Source organism: Bos indicus, chromosome 1 (assembly GCF_029378745.1).
Source record: "Bos indicus isolate NIAB-ARS_2022 breed Sahiwal x Tharparkar chromosome 1, NIAB-ARS_B.indTharparkar_mat_pri_1.0, whole genome shotgun sequence".
NCBI classification, from domain to species: Eukaryota; Metazoa; Chordata; class Mammalia; order Artiodactyla; family Bovidae; genus Bos; species Bos indicus.
This window is the reverse complement of record NC_091760.1, coordinates 110989695-111012343: the sequence shown is the minus strand read 5'-3', so window position 1 is coordinate 111012343 and position 22649 is coordinate 110989695. Positions and strand designations below refer to the sequence as shown.

The following is a 22649-nucleotide window of genomic DNA, read 5'->3' as shown; positions in this document are numbered from 1 at the left end:
CATTAGGGAAATGCAGAATAAAACCATAATGAGATACAACCACACACTTCTGTTTTTAAATATTTTTTATTTTTCTTTTTTGCCCACACCTCTTGACATGTGGGATCTTAGCTCCCAGACCAGGGGTTGAACCCATGCCTCCTGCTGTGGAAACATGGTGGCTTAACCCTGGACCTATAGGGAAGTCCCATGACCACACACTTTTAGAACAGCTAAAATTAAAAAGCCTGAACATTATCAGTTGTTGGTAAAATGTGGAAAGACTATACCTCTCATATTCTGCTGGCTGGAATGTAAAACAGTACAACGCTTTGGAAAACAGTATGAAAGTTTCTTAAAAAGTTTAATATACACGTACTTACCTTGCTACTTAGCCATTTCACACCTAGGTATTTACCCAAGAGAAATAAAGGGAAATATCCATACAAATACTTGTACAAAGATATTAATAGCTATGTTTCTAAGAGCGAAACAACCTAAATGTCCATCAACAGATGAATGGATAAACAAATTGTGGTATATCCATTTGATGAAACATTACTCAGCAAAAAAAGATAATGAACTATTACTTCATGGTACAACATGGACAGATTGAAAAGGAATTATGCCAAGTAAAAGCTACCAAACAAAAAAGAATATACTGTATGATATATGGAGAATTTTTATAAAATTCTGAAAATACAAACCTATGTATAGACAGAAAGCCAGCTCTTGATTTCTGAGGGCAAGAAGGCAGGAGTGAAGGATTTTAAAAGGGCATGGTGAAACTTTGGGGGATAATAGAAATGTCATTATTTTGATTTTACACACATTATTTTGGTTTTGCACACATATGTTTATATATACCTTTAAAACTCATCCCTCTAGTATATGCTTTTAAAATGTATTTTATTGTTTTCAACTATATCGAAAAAAATCTGTTTTTTTTTTTAATTCTCTCAAAACCATTTCTCCTCCAAATCTATGGGTAGGAAATAAGTGGGAAAAAAGCTATCTCTCAATGGGGCAAAATCTCTAATGCCCCCTTCTGATGTGGTAAGACTGTATAATGAAAAAAAAAAAAGTACATCTCAGATAGGAAAGCCAGGAGCTGTGGTGAAAAATGGACTGAGAAATTACTCCCAAGTGAAAGAACCACAGTCTAAGCAAGTATTTTTCTTCACCTTCAGGGTAGAAATCCTCAGGTTGCTTCCAATAGGATTTCAGAGTTGTGATGGACTCCACAGGGTGCCAGTTGGTTTACTGTGCACCTCCTAATGAGAGGACTACTGTCCACACCTGATTCACATCAAACATGTCCATTTGATTTGTTCTTGCCATGGAAATGTGAGAGAAGTGACATGCACTGATTTCTGAGCAGAAGCTTTAACAGATCCTATGTTTGGGCAATTTTTCTTTTCTGTCTGCCACAAAAACAGCATTCCCAGGTAGGAGTTGCTCCTTGGGCTACATCCCAGAACAAAACATGAGGAGTAGAGCAGCAGATGACATATAAGCAAAAAAATAAACTTTGACATTGTAAGCCTCTGAGATTACAGACATGTTGAGTTTTGGATGATTCTGAAATTAAAAGAGCAATCAGGTGGAGAGTTGGAAACATGAGTCAGATACTAACAGAACAGATGTGCAGTGGAGATAAAATCTGGGAGTTGTCAGCAACTATATTGCATTTTAACCATAGGCGTGGGTAAGATCAGTTAGAGAAAGGGGAGAGAGAGAGAAAAAGAGGCCCCAGAATGAAGTGCTGAGGAACATGAACATGTAATTGACAGGCAGATAAAGATGAGTCTGCAAAGGAGACAGGAATGGCCAAATATTTGGAAGAAAGCCACAAACGAGGTTTTAGTGTAATCCTACTTTTGCTGTCCTCATTCTTTTGTTCCTTCTGCTTCACTTCCTTTTCTCTAGCCTAGAGACTGCTGAGCAAGCATCAGAACCTGCTAGATCTGCCTCACATTTTAAAAGATAAATCTTCCTTTTATATGGCTGGATTTTGAGCCCCATCTGGACAGGGACCCTGTCCTCATGCACCTCTTTCTCTCCAGGGCTTGATGACACTGTCCTGTCCATAGTGTGCCTAGTGGGCAGGAAAGTCCACCCTGCTGCTTGCCAATTTCTTCTCCTTGGTCTTTCACTTTAATATTCTTTTCTCCTAATACCCATACTATTCTTGCTCAGGCTTTGTCACTATTTGTATAAATATTGAGTAGATACGTAAAGATTTAGATGGGTTTAAAGTGTGATGCTGGATCATTGAAAAAGCAAGAGAGTTCCAGAAAATCATCTATTTCTGCTTTATTGACTATGCCAAAGCCTTTGACTGTGTGGATCACAATAAACTGTGGAAAATTCTGAAAGAGATGGGAATACCAGACCACCTGACCTGCCTCTTGAGAAACCTGTATGCAGGTCGGGAAGCAACAGTTAGAACTGGACATGAAACTACAGACTGGTTCCAAATAGGAAAAGGAGTACGTCAAGGCTGTATATTGTCACCCTGCTTATTTAACTTCTATGCAGAGTACATCATGAGAAACGCTGGACTGGAAGAAGCACAAGCTGGAATCAAGATTGCCGGGAGAAATATCAATAACCTCAGATATGCAGATGACACCACCCTTATGGCAGAAAGTGAAGAGGAACTCAAAAGCCTCTTGATGAAAGTGAAAGAGGAGAGTGAAAAAGTTGGCTTAAAGCTCAACATTCAGAAAACGAAGATCATGGCATCTGGTCCCATCACTTCATGGGAAATAGATGGGGAAACAGTGTCAGACTTTATTTTGGGGGGGGGCTCCAAAATCACTGCAGATGGTGACTGCAGCCATGAAATTAAAAGACTCTTACTCCTTGGAAGGAAAGTTATGAACAACCTAGGTAGAATATTCAAAAGTAGAGATATTACTTTGCGAACAAAGGTCCATCTAGTCAAGGCTATGGTTTTTCCAGTGGTCATGTATGGATGTGAGAATTGGACTGTGAAGAAGGCTGAGCGCCAAAGAATTGATGCTTTTAAACTGAGGTGTTGGAGAAGACTCTTGAGAGTCCCTTGGACTGCAAGGAGATCCAATCAGTCCATCCTAAAGGAGATCAGTCCTGGGTGTTCATTGGAAGGACTGATGCTAAAGCTGAAACACCAGTACTTTGGCCACCTCATGTGAAGAGTTGACTCATTGGGAAAGACCCTGATGCTGGGAGGGATTGGGGGCAGGAGGAGAAGGGGACAACAGAGGATGAGATGGCTGGATGGCATCACCGACTCGATGCACATTAGTTTGGGTGAACTCCAGGAATTGGTGATGGACAGGAAGGCCTGGCGTGCTGCGATTCATGGGGTCGCAAAGAGCCAGACACGACTGAGCGACTAAACTAAACTGAACTGCAAGTGTGAAGAACTACAGTACAGTGACCACTCAGTTTAGGAAAAAGAAGCTTACCATTAGCATTGAAGTCCCTTGGTGCTTCACCCTAATTCCACCACATGGCATCCTTGAAGAGAAGGGTAATTCCTCACACTGATTAAAGGCATCCACAAAATACTACAGAAAACATCTGTTGTTCCTTTGCTTCACTCTATAATTTTACTGAAGCTTCCCCAGGTAGCAGTAGTGATAAAGAATCAGCCTGCGAGTTTGGGGATGCAGGAGACATGGGTTCAATCCCTGGGTCTTGGAAGATCCCCTGGAGAACAAAATGTCAACCCACTCCAGTATTCTTGCCTAGAAAACTCCATGAACAAGAGCCCTGGTGTGCTATAATCCATGGAGTTGCAAAGTCGGACACAACTGAGCATGCATGCATGTAATTTAACTGAGTATGTCTGTATTCCAAAGAAAAAGATTTTGCATATATTTTGTCTTCATGGAAATAAAATTATACTATATGCATTACTCAGTGATTTACTCTTTGTGCTCAAGATATGTCCCTGGGATTTTTGTCCATGATGTTACATGTAGCTGAAAATCTTCATTTCTTCATCTGCATTATGTTCTAAAGTATACCACAATTTACTTATCTTTTTTGCTTTAGCTATATTTCATAACTTTTGATGTGTAGAAATTTCACTATTATTCAATTCTAAGTATTTTAAATGTAAATTATGATTTTTCATTTGATCCAAGAGTTAATCAGAAACACATTTTTTTTTTAATTTCCAAATACATGGAGATATTTATCTTTTCTTACTGATATTTCTTGTATTCAGAGAATATAGATTATCACAGTGCTGTTCAGTAGAGGTATAATGTGAGCCACATATGTAATTTTTACAAATTTAATTGCCACATTAAAAGAGTAAAAATAAACAGGTAAAATTTATCTTAATATATTTTAGTTAACCCAGTATATCCAAACTATTATTTAAATATCTAATCATTTATTAAAATGATCAGACATTTCAGATTTTTTTGAGTTTTCAAATCTGCTGTGTATTTTACATTTATAGCACATTCTAATTTGGACAAGTATTACTTTAATTGCCTGGAAGCTACATATGACTAGTGGCTACCATTTTGGACTATACAGGTTTATAGTATTTAACAGTTATTTAAAATTTGTTGCAATTTATGTTCTGGCCTAGTGTGTGGTCAATTCCATGTAAACTGAAAAATATTTATATATTTTCCCACTAATTGGGAATATTAAATCAATATCCCTGAAATTATCTTATTTGCATTAGTTCAGTTCAGTTCATTTCAGTTGCTCAGTTGTGTCCGACTCTTTGTGACCCCATGAATCGCAGCATGCCAGGCCTCCCTGTCCATCACAAACTCCCGGAGTTCACTCAAACTCACGTCCATCGAGTTGGTGATGCCATCCAGCCATCTCATCCTCTGTTGTTCCCTTCTCCTCCTGCCCCCAATCCCTCCCAGCATCAGAGTCTTTTCCAATGAGTCAACTCTTCTCGTGAGGTGGCCAAAGTACTGGAGTTTCAGCTTCAGCATCAGTCCTTCCAAAGAACACTCAGGGCTGATCTCCTTTAGAATGGACTGGTTGAATCTCCTTGCAGTCCAAGGGACTCTCAGGAGTCTTCTCCAACACCACAGTTCAAAAGCATCAACTCTTCAGCGCTCAGTCTTCTTCACAGTCCAACTCTCACATCCATACATTACCACTAGAAAAACCAGAGCCTTGACTAGATGGACCTTTGTTGGCAAGGTAATGTCTCTTCTTTTCAATATGCTATCTAGGTTGGTCATAACTTTCCTTCCAAGGAGTAAGAGTCTTTTAATTTCATGGCTGCACTCACCATCTGCAGTGATTTTGGAGCCCCCCAAAATAAAGTCTGACACCGTTTCCACTGTTTCCCCATGTATTTCCCATGAAGTGATGGGACCAGATGCCATGATCTTCGTTTTCTGAATGTTGAGCTTTAAGCCAACTTTTTCACTCTCCTCTTTCACTTTCATCAGAAGGCTTTTTAGTTCCTCTTCACTTTGTGCCATAAGGATGGTGTCATCTGCATATTTGAGGTTATTGATATTTCTCCTAGCAATCTTGATTCCAGCTTGTGTGTCTTCCAGTCCAGCATTTCTCATGATGTACTCTGCATAGAAGTTAAATAAGCAGGGTGACAATATACAGCCTTGACGTACTCCTTTTCCTATTTGGAACCAGTCTGTTGTTCCATGTCCAGTTCTAACTGTTGCTTCGTGACCTGCATACAGATTTCTCAAGAGGCAGGTCAGGTGGTCTGGTATTCCCATCTCTTTAAGAATTTTTCACAGTTTATTGTGATCCACACAGTCAAAGGCTTTGGCATAGTCAATAAAGCAGAAATATATGTTTTTCTGGAACTCTCTTGCTTTTTCCATGATCCAGCTGATGTTGGCTATTTGATCTCTGGTTCCTTTGCCTTTTGTAAAACCAGCATGAACATCTGGAAGTTCATGGTTCACGTATTGCTGAAGCTTGGCTTGGAGAATTTTGAGCATTACTTTACTAGCGTGTGAGATGAATGAAATTGTGTGGTAGTTTGAGCATTCTTTGGCATTGCCTTTCTTTGGGATTGGAATGAAAACTGACCTTTTCCAGTCCTGTGGCCACTGCTGAGTTTTCCAAATTTGCTGTCATATTGAGTGCAACACTTTCACAGCATCATCTTCCAGGATCTGAAATAGCTCAACTGGAATTCCATCACTTCCACTAGCTTTGTTCATAGTGATGCTTTCTAAGGCCCACTTGACTTCGCGTTCCAAGATGTCTGGCTCTAGGTGAGTGATCACACCATAATCACAGAAAACTAGTCAATCTAATCACACTAGGACCACAGCCTTGTCTAACTCAATGAAACTAAGCCATGCCCGTGGGGCCACCCAAGACGGGCAGGCCATGGTAGAGAGGTCTGACAGAATGTGGTCCACTGGAGAAGGGAATGGTGAACTACTTCAGTATTCTTGCCGTGAGAATCCCATGAACAGTATGAAAAGGCAAAATGATAAGATACTGAAAGAGGAACTCCCCAGGTCAGTAGGTGCCCAATATGCTACTGGAGATCAGTGGAGAAATAACTCCAGAAAGAAGGGATGGAGCCAAAGCAAAAACAGTACCCAGTTGTGGATGTGACTGGTGATAGAAGCAAGGTCTGATGCTGTAAAGAGCAATATTGCATAGGAGCCTGGAGTGTCAGGTCCATGAATCAAGGCAAATTGGAAGTGGTCAAACGAGATGACAAGAGTGAACGTCGACATTCTAGGTATCAGCGAACTAAAATGGACTGGAATGGGTGAATTTAAGTCAGATGACCATTATATCTACTACTGCGGGCAGGAATGCCTTAGAAGAAATGAAGTAGCCATCGTGGTCAACAAGAGTCCGAAATGCAGTACTTGGATGCAACCTAAAAAATAACAGAATGATCTCTATTCGTTTCCAAGGCAAACCATTCAATATTTGCATTAAGTCCTCTATAATTTTTACTGAATTATTTGTCTGGTTGACCATAGGTTGCTACAGTAGATATTACAGGAGGACCATTCACATAACAGCCTAGAGTTGTGCAGTGTACACTTCCATGCCTTATACATTGGTCCCAGATTGACTTACTATAACTAAGGAAGCTATGTTTAATTCTGCAGCTATGGTGTGGGTTTGACAGTGTTTCCTTTAAGTTCCAAAAAGTTTTGCTTTATATATTTTGAGGGTATTTTAGTAGGTGCTATAAGTTTAGAATATTCATAGTGAATTATCCTGTTAGTATTATCAGCCCAGAGTAATGAACTTTTGTCTTAAAGTCTATTTTGTCTGATATTAATATAGTTGCATACTTCTTTTTCTTTAATATTTCCCTGTTAGAAATCTTTTCATGTCCTTATGTTTTAGGAATGTCTTTTACAAAGAGTCTATTGCTAGAGTTTGTATTTATCGAGCCTGTTTCTGTCTTTTAACTCATGAGTTTAGTTTATTTGCCATTATTATGATTGTTACTCTAAGCTTTCTATTTCTCCCTCTTTTTCTGCACTCTTTTCTCCTTTTGGGCCTTGGACAGGGGCAGTATTGTTAGAGTTTCTTTTATGTTCTTAGTGCATCTTCTTCTAGTGGCATATTCTATTCTTTTAGTGGTTATTTTTGAGATTTTTACCATGCATACTTAATGAAGTGCAAAATTAATGTATCCTGAATAATGCAAACTTCTCTTGAATATCTCAAACTTCTCTTGAATAACACTTGAGCTCTGATAGTTGCCATCCTGACATACATTCTACATTTTTGTTTAGTGTTCTACTTCTGATCTTTTGATAGCCCCACTAATTATATGCAGTCAAAACCAATTTTTTATACAGGTGATATTTATTTAGAAGGACCTACATACAGAGTCTCTACATAATTTTCAAGGTCCAGCACAATATGAAAATGTGGAGCCTCTTCAAAAAAAGACAAAGGAACTTTTCCTTTCCTTCACCATCTTCTCTCTCTCAACTGGTCATGGTCTTTTTTTGTTTATTTGTTATTGAATCTCATGCTCCCTTGGGCACAGAGAAATCCCAGCATGGATGCAGGCTCTCACAGGCACCAGGGACCTGCCCCAGACTCAGCAAACGGGACACAGTTAGCAGACCCAACCCTCCCCTGCCTGTGCCCAGGCCTGCATTCTCACTAGAAGCAGAGGATGGCAGGAGGTGGGACTATGTGTGAGCCAAGATTCCAAGCCCCTAGTACATGCCTGACTGTCCTATCAGACCTCACTTACAAAGCACAGATTCAAAGATAAAGTTAACTTCTCAATGGTGACCACAGAGCATTAAACCTGAAGTGCAGTCTCCTTCAGAGTATAGGCCCTATACAACTATCCTGATCACACACACAAGAAGCCCTCCCTGCCTGTATGTTTGCCAGTTCCTTTGCTCACCATTTTTTCTTGATCATCTGCCTTTCCTTCTGAAATCATATTCCTTCCTGCAAAGCATATTTTTTAGCAGTCCTTTAACCATCAGTAAACACAAGATTTTATTTTTCTGAGCATATTTTATTTCAGCCTCTTTCTGAAAGATAGTTTTACTGGGTACCCAACTTCAGGTTGATGGTTATTTTCTCATGGGATTTTTAATGTTGTTGTCTTTGTCCTTCCTTATTTTTACTGAAGAGTAAGCTTTCAATATGTTTGAGTTCCTTTGAAGATAATGTTTTGTTTCCTCTCCATCTTCTTTTGATGTCTCTTTAACTTCAGTATTCTTCATTTTCACTACCAGGTCCCATGTATGAGATTTATTTTTATTTATCTTGCTTGGAATCCTTTGGGCTCCCTAGTTTGTTGTAATGTCCTTCCTCTCCCTTTCTCTTTCTTTTGCTTCTGAAATTAAAAATAGATAAATATTAGATCTTTTCACTCTGTCCTCCACATATCAAGCTCTTTTTTATTTTACATATTTTTTACTTCCTGTACTCAGTTCAGTTCAATCACTCAGTCGTGTCTGACTCTTTGCGACCCCATGAATTGCAGCATGCCAGGCTTCCCTGTCCATCACCAGCTCGTGGACCTTGCTCAAACTTATGTCCATTGAGTCGGTGATGTCATCCAACCATCTCATCCTCTGTCAGCCCCTTCTCCTCCTGCCTTCAATCTTTCCCAGCATCAGGGTCTTTTCCAATGAGTCAGTTCTTACATCAGGTGGCCAAAGTATTGGAGTTTCAGCTTCAGCATCAGTCCTTCCAATGAATATTCAGGACTGATTTCCTGATGGACTGGTTGGATCTTCTTGGAGTCCAAGGGACTCTCAAGAGTCTTCTCAAACACCACAGTTCAAAAGCATCAATTCTTCAATGCTCAGCTTTTTTTATAGTCCAACTCTCACATCCATACATGACCACAGGAAAAACCATAGCCTTGACTAGACGAACCTTTGTTGGCAAAGTAATGTCTCTGCTTTTGAATATGCTATCTAGGTTGGTCATAACTTTCCTTCCAAGGAGTAAGCGTCTTTTAATTTCATGGCTGCAGTCACCATCTGTAGTGATTTTGGAGCCCAGAAAAATAAAGTCTCTCACTGTTTCCATTGTTGCCACATCTATTTGCCATGAAGTGATGGGACCAGATGCCATAATCTTAGTTTTCTGAATGTTGAGTTTTAAGTCAGCTTTTTCACTCTCCTCTTTTCACTTTCATCAAGACATTCCCCAGTTCCTCTTTGCTTTCTGCCACAAGGGTGGTGTCATCTGCATATCTGAGGTTATTGATATTTCTCCCAGCAATCTTGATTTCAGCTTGTGCTTCATCTAGCCCGGCATTTCACATGATGTACTTCCTGTACTGCACCGTGTATAATTTTTTGAATCTCTTTTTCAGCTTATTACTTCATTTATTAACTGTGAGTAATCTGTTATAGGATTATCTACTGTGTTTTTCATCTCAATTATTATGTTTTATTTCTACAAATTCAATTGGTTCTTTTCAGATTTCATTAGTCATTTAAGTTAATCTTTCATTTCTTCTAACATACTGAATATCCTTATTTTATATTCTATACCTGAAAATACTTTAGAATTTGTGACTCTGATTACGCTATCATTTGTGTCTGCTCATCCTTCCTCTTCAGTTCAGTTCAGTTGCTCAGTCGTGTCTGACTCTTTGCGACCCCATGAATTGCAGCACACCAGGGCTCCCTGTCCATCACCAACTCCCAGAGTTCACTCAGAGTCACGTCCATCGAGTCAGTGATGCCATCCAGCCATCTCATCCTCTGTCGTCCCCTTCTCCTTCTACCCCCAGTCCCTCCCAGCATCAGAGTCTTTTCCAATGAGTCAACTCTTCGCATGAGGTGGCCAAAGTACTGGAGTTTCAGCTTTAGCATCATTCCTTCTAAAGAACACCCAGGGCTGATCTCCTTTTACTGGCTTTTTAAAAAATAAATTTGTGAGTTTTAAAATTATGATCTCATGGGTCTTGAATTTTAGTCTGTAAGAATTCTTTGAGTTTCAGATTTAAGTTGGTTTCTCCCCAAAATGTTGGTGTTTTTCCTACCAGGCATCTGGAAGCAAGGTTATCTTAGCATCATTTTATGATATCTCCTCAATTTGAAGCTTTTTGGGACACTCAGGTAGTGTGAGTTCAGGATAAAAACCTGCATTGGTATTGGCTTGCATTTACAAATTCTTGCGAGAGATTTGTATTTTCCCCTCCATCTAGCACCAAAATTCAAGCTAGAAATTTGGGTTTTGTTCCTTGACAGGAGATGTTATTTGTATTTTGTACATACTGGGTGTGAATTTCATATTCTGACATACAGTATGACAGAAATGACATACTGCATATGTTGCTCTTTGAGATACAATTTTATGCAGATAAGTTTCCTCTCAAGCTCTTCCTTTCTCTCCTGACTCCAGTGCCCTTCATGGCTATGAAATTTAAGGCTCAAGTACATCATATTTGGAAAGTACTTTCAAAGTGAGAGTTGGCTTTAATTCTCAACTTATTGTTGGAGTTATTCCTTTCACTTCATTTTTTTTTTAATGAAATTTAGAGTAATTTTGTATTTACAGAAAAGTTAACAAAGACAGTAAAAGGATTTCTTTCCTGGTCCCATTTTTTATAACCATGGCACATCTGTAAAAACTAAGAAACTAATATGGGTATAATACAATTAACTAACCTACAGACTTTATTCAAATTTCACTAGTTTTCCACTGATAACCTTTTCCTGTTCTTTTCTTGATTTGTGTGTCCTTCATCTTCCTAACTTTTTGTCCAGGTCACTAATGAATTTTAAGACTTTTTTTTTAATAAGTGAAAAAACATTTACTTATTTTCAGTAGAAAAGTTGTCAAGGTACCTAGTCTGACACATTTCTAAAAAGAAGTCTAAGGAGTTTTATCCTTTTCAATCATCATCACTTGAATAATATTTGTAATCCTGGTTACCAAGTCCAGCTGCCTTTGTGACCTCAAAATTTTCTAGCCCAGAAATGTAGGCACTATTTTTATTAAAAAATGTTTAACAATATTCTAAGAGTGAGGCAAGAATAGAGATCAAGCAATAGATTGACAATCTATCACAATACTCTAGGTGGGAAATGAAGTCAATAACCTTAACTGTTGGTAGTCATAAAGGAAGGGAGGAAATAGTTTGAGGTACACCAAGGAGCAGAATACATAGAACTTGTTACTGAATGGAAGGGCTTCCCTGGTGGCTCAGATGGTAAAGAGTCTGCCTGCAGTGCAGGAGACTGGGATTCAATCCCTGGGTCAGGAAGATCCCTGGAGAAGGGAATGGCTACCCACTCCAGTATTCTTGCCTGGAGAATCCCATGGGCAGGGTAGCCTGGTGGGTTATAGTCCATGGCGTTGCAAAGAGTCAGATGTGACTGAGCAGCTAACACACACACACACATACACACTGAATGGATGCGGTAAAACAAGAAGAAGGAAGAGTCAGCGATGACTCAGGGATTTCTTGCTAAAGATTTTGATTGTTGAAGCTTTCAGAGTCCAAAAGAAAGGCAACATTGTGGAAGATGAAGTTGAATTTCTTTTTTGACATGTGGACTCTTTAGTGTTAATGGCTCATCAGAGTGGAGATGTTTAACAGGAAGTTATAAATGAAAGTCACAAATCTGAGAAAGAGGATGATGATGAAAAGCAAAGGGATTAGAAAGAGGAATAAGCAATGGAGAAGAATCACTTACACAGAAAATAAGAAAGGTTATGGTGATTATAGAAGGGGGTGTGGGTCTCCCTGACTGAAAGGCATGCTTTTGCCACAACTTGTGGTGTAGTATTAAATACTGGGAGTGAGTAGCCTTTCCTTTCTCCGGGGATCTTCCCAACCCAGGAATTGAACCCAGGTCTCCTGCACTGTGGGTAGATTCTTTACCAGCTGAGCCACAGTGGGGCTGGATCATCAAAAAAACAAGAGAGTTCCACAAAAACATCTACTTTGCTTTATTGACTATGCCAAAGACTGCGTGAATCACAACAAACTGTGGAAAATTCTTAAAGAGATGGGAATACCAGACCACCTGACCTGCCCCCTGAGAAATCTGTATGCAGGTCAAGAAGCAACAGTTAGAACTGGACATGGAACAACAGACTGGTTCCAGATCGGGAAAGGAGTATGTCAAGGTTGTATATTGTGACCCTGCGTATTTAACTTATATGCAGAGTACATCATGTGAAATGCTGGACTGCATGAAGCACAAGCTAGAATCAAAATTGCCAGGAGAAATATCAATAACCTCAGATATGCAGATAACACCACCCTTATGGCAGAAACCAAAGAAGAACAAAAGAGCCTCTTGATGAAAGCGAAAGAGGAGAGTGAAAAAACTGGCTTAAAACTCAATGTTCAAAAAACTAAGATCATGGCATCTGGTCCCAGCAGTTCAGTTCAGTTCAGTTCAGTTGCTCAGTTGTGTCCGACTCTGCGACCCCATGAATCGCAGCATGCCAGGCCTCCCTGTCCATCACCAACTTCCGGAGTTTACCCAAACTCATGTCCATCGAGTTGGTGATGCCATCCAGCCATCTCATCCTCTGTTGTCCCCTTCTCCTCCTGCCCCCAGTCCCTCCCAGCATCAGGGTCTTTTCAGATGAGTCAACTCTTCGCATGAGGTGACCAAAGTATTGGAGTTTCAGCTTTAGCATCAGTCCTTCCAATGAACACCCAGGACTGATCTCCTTTAGGATGGACTGATTGGATCTCCTTGCAGTCCAAGGGACTCTCAAGAGTCTTCTCCAACACCTCAGTTCAAAAGCATCAATTCTTTGGTGCTCAGCTTTCTTTATAGTCCAACTCTCACATCCATACATGACCACTGGAAAAACCATAGCCTTGACTAGACGGACCTTTGTTGGCAAAGTAATGTCTCTGCTTTTGAATATGCTGTCTAGGTTGGTCATAGCTTTCCTTCCAAGGAGTAAGTGTCTTTTAAAATCATGGGTGCAGTCACCATCTGCAGTGATCTTGGAGCCCAAAAAAATAAAGCCTGACACTGTTTCCACTGTTTCCCCATTACTTCATGGCAAATAGGTGTGTAAACAATGGAAACAGTGAGAGATTTTATTCTTTGGGGCTCCAAATCACTGCAGATGGTGACTGCAGCCATGAAATTAAAAGCACACTTTCTTCTTGGAAGCAAAGCTATGACCAACCTAGACAGCATATTAAAAAGCTGAGACATTACTTTGCCAACAAAGGTCCATCTAGTCAAAGCTATGGTTTACCCAGTAGTCATGTGTGGATGTGAGAGTTGGACTATAAAGAAAGCTGAGTGCCAAAGAATTGATGCTTTTTTTTTTAATTTTATTTTATTTTTAAACTTTACATAATTGTATTACTTTTGCCAAATATCAAAATGAATCCGCCACAGGTTTTGAGAAGACTCTTGAGAGTCCCTTGGACTGCAAGGAGATCCAACCAGTCCATCCTAAAGGAAATCAGTCCTGAATATTCATTGGAAGGACTGATGCTGAAGCTGAAACTCCAATACTTCAGCCACCTGATGTGAAGAACTGAGTCATTAGAAAGGACCCTGATTCTGGGAAAGATTTAAGACAGGAGGAGAAGGGGACGACAGGGGATGAGATGGCTAGATGGCATCACCAACACGATGGACATGAGTTTGGGCAAGCTCCAGGAGCTGGTGATGGACAGGGAAGCCTGGTGTGCTGCCGTCCATGGAGTCACAAAGAGTCGGACACGACTGAGCGACTGAACTGAAGTATAGTATTTAAAGGCTTAATTTCAGTACCTCTGTGACTGTTCTCATAAATCTCTCGCACTTGCTTCCACTCAGAGGGTCACAAACTTAGCTTTAAGAGCCAATTACCTGGATTAAAAGATTAAAATGTTCTTTGTGTTTTCTCTCCTGTTTTCTATTATGTTTTGTATTATGCTACATCTCAGACATTAATTACCCTTTACTTAATTTGGTTTGTTCCTATTAGCATTTGAGATAAATGAAAGAAAAATAAATCTAGCAGAAACCACAAATGTGCTGATTTTGTGGCACAGCCCAGCATATTTTCCTTTTTTAAAGAAACAAAATATTATCTATTGTCTAGTGTCAGAATTTAATCAGAAACTTTGGAACCACAATGTATAGTATTTTATTATATTTGTGACTCTACATATGTTGTTACTGTTTCATATAAAAAAAATAATAATACTTATTAAGCAAAAATTAAGCCTGACCTTGTTGCCAGTGTTTTAAAATTGCTATTAACAGTTAAAATGGTATGAAATATCATATGTTTTTTTCTAAGGGGAAGAATATACAGATTGAGTTGTGAAATAATTTCTAGAGCCAGGAATTGTAATTTAGGAAGAGTGTTATGGGTGTGTCTTGACTCATTTGTTGTGTTTACGGTTTTCAGGGAGTTGATGCTGATTTCACATCAGAAAAGCATCGAGCAGCTGCAAGAAACCCTTAGACAGAAGCTGCTGAACGATGATAACTGGAGGGAGAAGGTAACGAAAATGTGACTTTCAGCAGTATGTGTCTTATTTGCTTTTTAAAAATTCTGTCCGTTTGCCAGACTACTTCAAATAGGTTTCTTTGTTTCTATGCACGCCTTTGGTTCCTTCTGGAGCTTCCTAGATCAAACATGCTTATGACATATGTTTTTTCCAAAATATTAGACAAATAGGAAATTAAAAGGTAAAAATAGAATTTGAAACCTTAATAGTTTAAGATAGCTTTTCATTCTCATGTAAAAGCTTAATTTTTACTTTTGAATATTTACTGTTTTTCCCCATAAAATGACAGAATCTGCATTTGACCATATCCTTAAAAACAGGGGAACATTAATTCATTCTTACAGTTCCTGCCTTTAAGAAGATAATAAAAGAGAATGAAAAATGACTTAAAAATATTCAGTTATGAACTTTTGGCAGTGAAGTAAGTATTTAGCTCACTATTTACAGAGAAAATGTTTGCTTTTATAGTATGAAAAACTTTTTCATTGATTTTTGTCTTCAGAGTTTTCTATATTTTCAAATTTTCAGCAGTGAATATATATTTCTTTCATAACTTTAAAGAATACAAATTATACTTTTAAAATTCTTAGCCTCTGCTTTCTCAGGCCTTGCACAGCTCTAGTCATTAAGGCTAGACATCATCTCCCTGTTATAAACTACAGATATTTTTTGACTGATCCCTCGGGTTTATCATGCATACTGTGCTGAAACCTTTGCAACCAGCTGTGTCTCTTCCCCTACCAGTACCTAATCCTAGCTCTAGCCTTCTGTCTCGTTTTTCTGATTATGTCTCACATGTGCATCAGAACTAGAGCTGGCTACTGAAATTCAGATAACTTGACTGAAGTCCTGACAGACTGTTTGGTTATCATTAGATTCTTCTCCTCGGTGACTAGACCTCATAACTTGTAACCCTAAGCAACAAGCAGTGGCCACTTTCAAACTAACATCTCCACCTGGAATCCCCCACTCTGTCATCTACAAATGAAATCCTCTAGGTGTTGTTGCTGGCTCAGGTCAATTCTAAATTTGTCACTTTCGTCTCCAGCCTTCACACAGTTGGTCATATCCAGTCTGGCCCTGTATATGTCAATCTCCCTTCCCTTGTTGTTTGGGAATGTGTTGCAGCACACTCGGGCTATAACAAAGATGATCACTACAACAGCAGTTCCATATGGGCAACAGTAAAAATGTGAGAATATGGACTATGTATCTCATTCTTATTTTATTTTGTGGCATAGGCTTTTTCTTCTCTTCCTTCTCTAAAGACCACACCCCTTTAATTCTTTAAATATTATTTTTAGCCTCAGTGTACTCAGTTGGCTAATCTATTCCTATTCACTTCCCATATCCTTATCAATCCATGTTTATGTGTGAAAAGATGATCTGCCTACCTTTAATAAAAATCTAAAAAGTTCAAATTAAAGCAATGAGAGATAATTTTTTACGGCTTCTGTATTGTCTTGTGATGAAGGTCATTAGACAGTCTTTCATTCATACTCTTTAAGGGACTGAAAATTACAACACTTTGAAGGGTAGTTTGACTATATGTATGCGTGCATGCTCAGTCACTCAGTTATGTCTGACTCTTTGTGACCCCATGGACTGTAACCCACCAGACTCCTCTGTCCATGAGATTCTCCAGGCAATAATACTGGAGTGGGTTGTCATTTCCTCCGCCAGGGGATCTTCCCGAACCAGGGATCGAACCTGCATCTCCTGCATTGGCAGGCAGATTCTTTACCGTTGAGCTGCCTGGAAAGCCATGGCTATATGTATAAAGAGATATTATAAACATTTCATCCTTTTCTTTTTGGTCTCATCTTGTGAGTCAGAAATTTCACTGATAGACTTCCCTGGTAGTCCAATGACTAAGATTTCACACTCCCAATTCAGGGGCCCAGGTTTGATCCCTGGTTAGGGAACTAGATCCCACATGCTACAACTAAGAGTTTGCATGCCACAACTAAAAGATCCCTCATGCCACAAGTAACACTCCACACAGCTAAGTAAATAAATAGACATTAAAAAAGAAAGAAATTTCACTGATGGAAGTAATGTCTGTAGAGATTCATAGATCTTTCCCTCAAACTCCTTAGTTCCTCTTCGACTGAGAGAGTGAACTTTCCTGCCTTTGCTTATGTATAAGTTCCTCGTCTCCATTATCACACATCACCAACATCCTTCAGATATTAATCCATTGGAGAAGTCTCAACACTTATCATCCAGTCTAGTACTGTTGCTCAGTGTGCCCTGTGCCTAAAGTGCTAACCACAGCACGTAGACCAAGTTAGTGTTAGCATCTGACCATATAAGTGTACAGGGAGGCCTGGCGTGCTGCGATTCATGGGGTCGCAAAGAGTCGAACACAACTGAGCGACTGATCTGATCTGATATAAGTGTATGCTCTTGCTTTATGCTAAGTTAATTTGTTGATGAAAATAAATCTATATAAGATTCTCTAAGTTCTTATTAAGATCATGGATATCTTTCTAATAAATTAATTACATCATAGATGTATTTGGCTCATATAATTTTCTATAATATAAATGGATATTTCATTTTTTGAGAGGACATGACTTTTTGTTAATAAATTTTATCATTTAGTTTAGCAGTAAATCAAGATCCAGACCAGTAAAGCCAATGAATGATAATTATCCTTGGCTGAGTTAGTTATCGAGACTATGAATAAAAAGTTCCCTGAAAGTCCTCTCATGAGAAAGAAGAATCACTAATATGACATTGTCATCTCTTTCTTGGGTCACTGTGCCTTTGCGTAGGAATGAAATGTTCCCTTTACAAATATATAATACACATATTAGAATAAACTTCATAACTTAAATGCTTTTAACATTCAAAAAGAAGTAGATAGCAATTTATGTCTGTGCTTAATTATTTTAGAGTATGTAAAAAGCACATAATAGAATCAATAGTTGCTATGCAACAAGGATGGCACATTTTAAAATAACTGAGTATTTACTAATTGTCATGGATTTTTGTTTATTTCAAGTATTGCTTTTATGTGAAGAAAGCAAATTAATGTGCAGGCTGAACATTTTAAATTGGCTCCAAATGCAGTGTTGGTACTTTTCAGTTAAAATGTTGTAATTAAAAAATGTCCTACAGCCAGACTGCTTACAATAAGTGATGGTCATTTACTGCCTATCACTTTGTAGTGCCCTAAACAAATTCCAATCAAATATTTTTTTGGATTATTACTAAAACATCACATTATGGGGCATTTTAAATTATACTAATCATCTCATTTTAAGCAGTACATACAGCTTGTAGAAACCAATAATTAAAACAAAGAAAACCTTACTTCCTCACTAAATGAATGGGAGAACAAGTTTACTTCCAGAAATAATCAATTCCAACTTTAAAGGGGGAGGCAAAGAAAATCTCAAATTCTTCTTTAAAATAGAAGAGACAAATGACCTAGTAATTCCTAATGTATTTCAGTGTACTGTTAATCAAATTTATAAGAAACAAGTTATAAAATAAAATTTTATAGGAATAAAGTTGTCCTTTTAAAAATATCAATTTTCCTTTATGTATAATAAATGTATGGCTAAAATGAATATTGAGGGTACACTTTAATTTTTTAAATTGTGCGACATATTAATAATTTCCAAAATTGAATTAATAAAATCATAAGATTTTAGATCAGAATAGCCTGCAAAGATCATCTGATTTAAACCCTTAATCTAGATAATAAATATAGTCTCCATTATTAACATGTTTACTATATGTCAAGCCTTGTGCTGAATGCTTTTCATCAATGTAATCTTAATCACTCTAACATTATTATTCCCATTTGCACATAGAAAAAAATAAGACTCGGAGAAGTTAGATAATTTGCCAAGTTTATATAGCCAGGAATTGAGAAGTGATACAACCCCTCCACCTTCAAAAACTGAGAGCTAAACACAAAGTCCAACATGTCTGTATTTGACTTAGGTGGACTAGTAGGAACCAGATTTACCTTCCTTTCTGAAACAACTAAAACACTGGAGAAAAGATAGAAAACAATGGTTTCAAGACTCTGGACATCAGGCAGTGAAGGACAGTGATTCCTAGAGATAAGAGACAGACAAGGTAACCCTTATCATTACTCTAACTTAGTACCTTGAAATAGATTTAAGGCTATGGTAAAGGGAGTGGGAATCCAGGTGGAGTTTGGCAGATTCTGAGTTGAGGAGACTTTGCTAAGAGTCCAGGGAGATCTATGTGGCTAGAATTCACAGTTGAGTATTCTCAGAAGAGAGCTGCCCAGAGAAAGAATGTTGGATATCTGCAAAGAATCCCCATTAAGTATATGTGACCCGTGCATATATATGGGGAAACTACCTAGAGCCAGGGAGATGGATCTGAAAGGATTAGAGATAAGAGTACCAAATACTTACATGAGGTCAATAATAATGTCTGTTCTCACCAGCCAGACTGGAAAGGCAACAATTCACAGGGGACTGGGTAAAGTTCTCAGAAGGGTCTTGCATGAATTGTAGGGAATAATTAGCCCTGGACTAAATGCTGAGCTGGTCCTGCCTAACAAATTTTAAAAGGAAGACCTTAAAAAATATCAGGCTGATTCCAAGAAACTTAACTGCTCCCAGAAAAGAATTCAAGATTATTTATAAGAATACAAAAATATCCAGCAAAATTCACAATGCAGCCAATGAAAAAATTGCCATGCATGGGAATAGGAAAATAGAACTCATAGTGAAAAGAAAAATCAACAAATAAAAACTGACTCAGAAAGACACAGATGTTAGAATTATCAGACAAGGACATTAAAACAGGTATAACAACTGTATTCTTTATGTCCAAAAACTAGAGGAAAAATTGACCATGCTAAAAAGAGCTGTAGAAGATATAAAAAAGATCTAAACTGAATTTATAGAGATGAAAATTACAATATCTGAAATGAAAAATACACTGGATGGGATTAATGGAAAATTAAACATTCCAGAAGAAAAGTTTAATGCACCTGAAGACACAGCAATAGAAGCTATACAATGAGATAAAAGAGACTCAGAACAAACAAACAAAGAGCACCAGTGAGCTGTGAAACAAATTCAAGTGGCCTAATATATGTATAATTGGACTCCCCATAGGACAGGAAAGAGAGGACAGAAGAAATATTTGAAGCAATAGTGGCTAAAAACTTAAAGTTTAATGAGAACTATAAACCCACAGATTCAAGGAGCTCAATAAAGCTCAAGCACACCAAGAGACATTATAATCCAGTTGCTCAAAAATGTCAATTAAAAAATCTTAAAAGCAACTAGAAAATAAAAGACATATATAGAGGAACAAAAATAAGGATGAGAGCAGATTTTCTAAAAATCATAAACAATGTAAGCAAGAACATAGTGGGGCTGAAAGTACTGAAAGAAGGGTTGGGCAGGGGTGAGGGGGTGGCAGTGGGAGCTGCTAACTTAGAAATTCTATACAAAGTGAAAACATTTTTCAAAACATGAGGGTAAAAGAAAGGTCATTCAGAATGAAAAAGCTGAAAAAAATGTATCACCAATACACCCACACTATAAGAAATGTTAAAAGTCCTTTATTCAGAAGGAAAATTATACCAGATGGAAATAGGGATCTATACAAAAGAATGCAGAACACCAGAAATGGTAGCAATGTGAATAAGTATGATATTTTTATCATTTAAATTTCTTTATAATTGACTGTTTTTTAAAACTAATAATCTATTTTGACATCTATAGCATGTAGAAGCAAAATATATGACAATACCACAATAGCTTGGAAGGGAGAGATGAAGTATGCTGTTGTAAGATTCTTTAAGTGAGAATATAATTTATTGGCTGTCTTAACTGTTCAGTGGTGAGCTACCTTTAGGCACAGCTGGATTCAGGGCTCTCAAGCTGGTTTTCTGCCAGATTGGCTTCTTTTTCAGACTCAGGGTTGTCCCTCCTGATGGCAAAAAGGGAGCAGCAATGTTTCCCATCACTTTTCTACATTCTTAGCAAGAGACTGACTGTGGCTGTCAGATTCTAACTGAACCATGCGCTCAGTCTTGGACCAACCATGACAGCTGGCAAGACTGGGTATATTGGTTCACTCAGGCCTGGGTCACGTGCTCATCCTTGGCAAGACAGAATCCCACTCAGTCATATTGACTGATAGTAGGAGAAGAATGAATCACTACAAAAAAGGAAAATATAAACAAATATCCCCTGAAGTTCTCAGGTAAGAGATGGGCCAAGAGATAGGGCAACAGGTGAGCAAACTGACAATGAGCTGGGAAGTACAGTGGATCCTTCTGGGGTATCTTCCTGGCAGATTACCCTTCTCTCTGAGAATTTCTCCACGTGCTGCATGGGTTGAATCAGATTCCTTTCATTTTGCCCCCCTAGGCCCACTCTGCACCCTTGAAACCCTGCTTTCTATCCCCAAAGCCTGAATTGAATGGATGAGAGTAGTAGTTCCTGGACCCTCTAACTCTTGATTGGGATTGGTGAGTAGGAAACAATGGCAGAAGATCTAAGGAAAGGAGGAAGGGATCCTTTCATTCTAGTTATATCCGCTAACCAAACCACCACAGCTCCCCCTTTCCCCCAGCTTTATAGAGATATAACTGACATGTGACACTGTGTAAGTTCATGATGTACAACATGATGATCTCTCTCACACACACACATACATACATACATATATATAGCAAAATAATTACCACAATAAGATTAGTTAACACATTCTTCACACAATTATCTTTGTTGCTTTGGTAGCGAGAATATTTAGATTCTTATACAATATATAAAGTGATATATCACTAGAAGATAGACTGCATAAAGTTAAAAATATATTCTGTAAACTCTAAACCAATTACAAAAATAGAAGAACAAAGAGTTATAGCTAATAAACTAGCAAAGGATTGGAAATTGAATTTTAAAATAATGCAAAAGAAGACAGAAAAAGAGGGGAAAACAATGAGATGGGTCAAATAGAAAGCACATAGCAAGACAGATTTAAAGCTAGTCACATCAATAATCAAATTAAATATAAGTGCTCTAAACCAGAGATCAGCAAACTTTTTCTATTAAAGGTCCAATTAGTAAATATTTTTGGTTTCTGGACCATACAGTCTCTGTTGCAACCACTCCACTCTGCCCCTGTAGCTTAAAAGCAGCCAGAGATGATATGCAAATGAATGGGCATGGCTGAAGTTTAGTCTTGGGCCATAGTTTGCCAAGCCCTCATCTAAATATCCCCATTAAAAGACAGATTGTCATGTTGGATAAAAATGCAAGATTCTACTATATGTTGCCTATAAGAAATGTATTTTTATATAAAGAAATATTTTAACAAAAAGGCTAAAAGTAATGGATTGAAAAAGAAGCTAGAGTTGCTACATTATAATCAAAATAGAGTTCAGAGAAAGAAACCAGAGTATTTAGAATATTACCAAAGATAAAGAAAGTCATTTCATAATGATAAAGGGGTTGGTTCACCAAGAGGACATTTAACCCTAAACATTTTTTCACCTAGAAACAGAACTTTAAAAATTAAGCAAAAAGTGATAGAACTGCAAGGAGAAATAGACAAATCTTTAGGGTCAGAGATGTCAATAGCTCTCTCTCAATACCCAGAAAAACCATGAAGGATATATACTATGGAAAATAGTAAAATAGTTTATTCTTAAGAAATATTAACAAATATGACTTGATACATATAGAATTCTTCATTTAACAGCAGAATATGCATTCTCCTCATGTGT

General features: G+C 38.0%; 1 protein-coding gene across 2 annotated transcripts in view; it reads left to right on the top strand.

The window, feature by feature from the left end:
* LEKR1 (leucine, glutamate and lysine rich 1) overlaps positions 1-22649 on the top strand; it is a 224905-nt gene that overhangs the window by 163373 nt on the left and 38883 nt on the right. For both annotated transcript variants that reach the window (XM_070792615.1, XM_019960397.2), the window contains one exon: positions 14803-14896. In XM_070792615.1, the coding sequence (XP_070648716.1) occupies positions 14803-14896 (94 nt within the window). The remainder of the gene's footprint in view (positions 1-14802; positions 14897-22649) is intronic.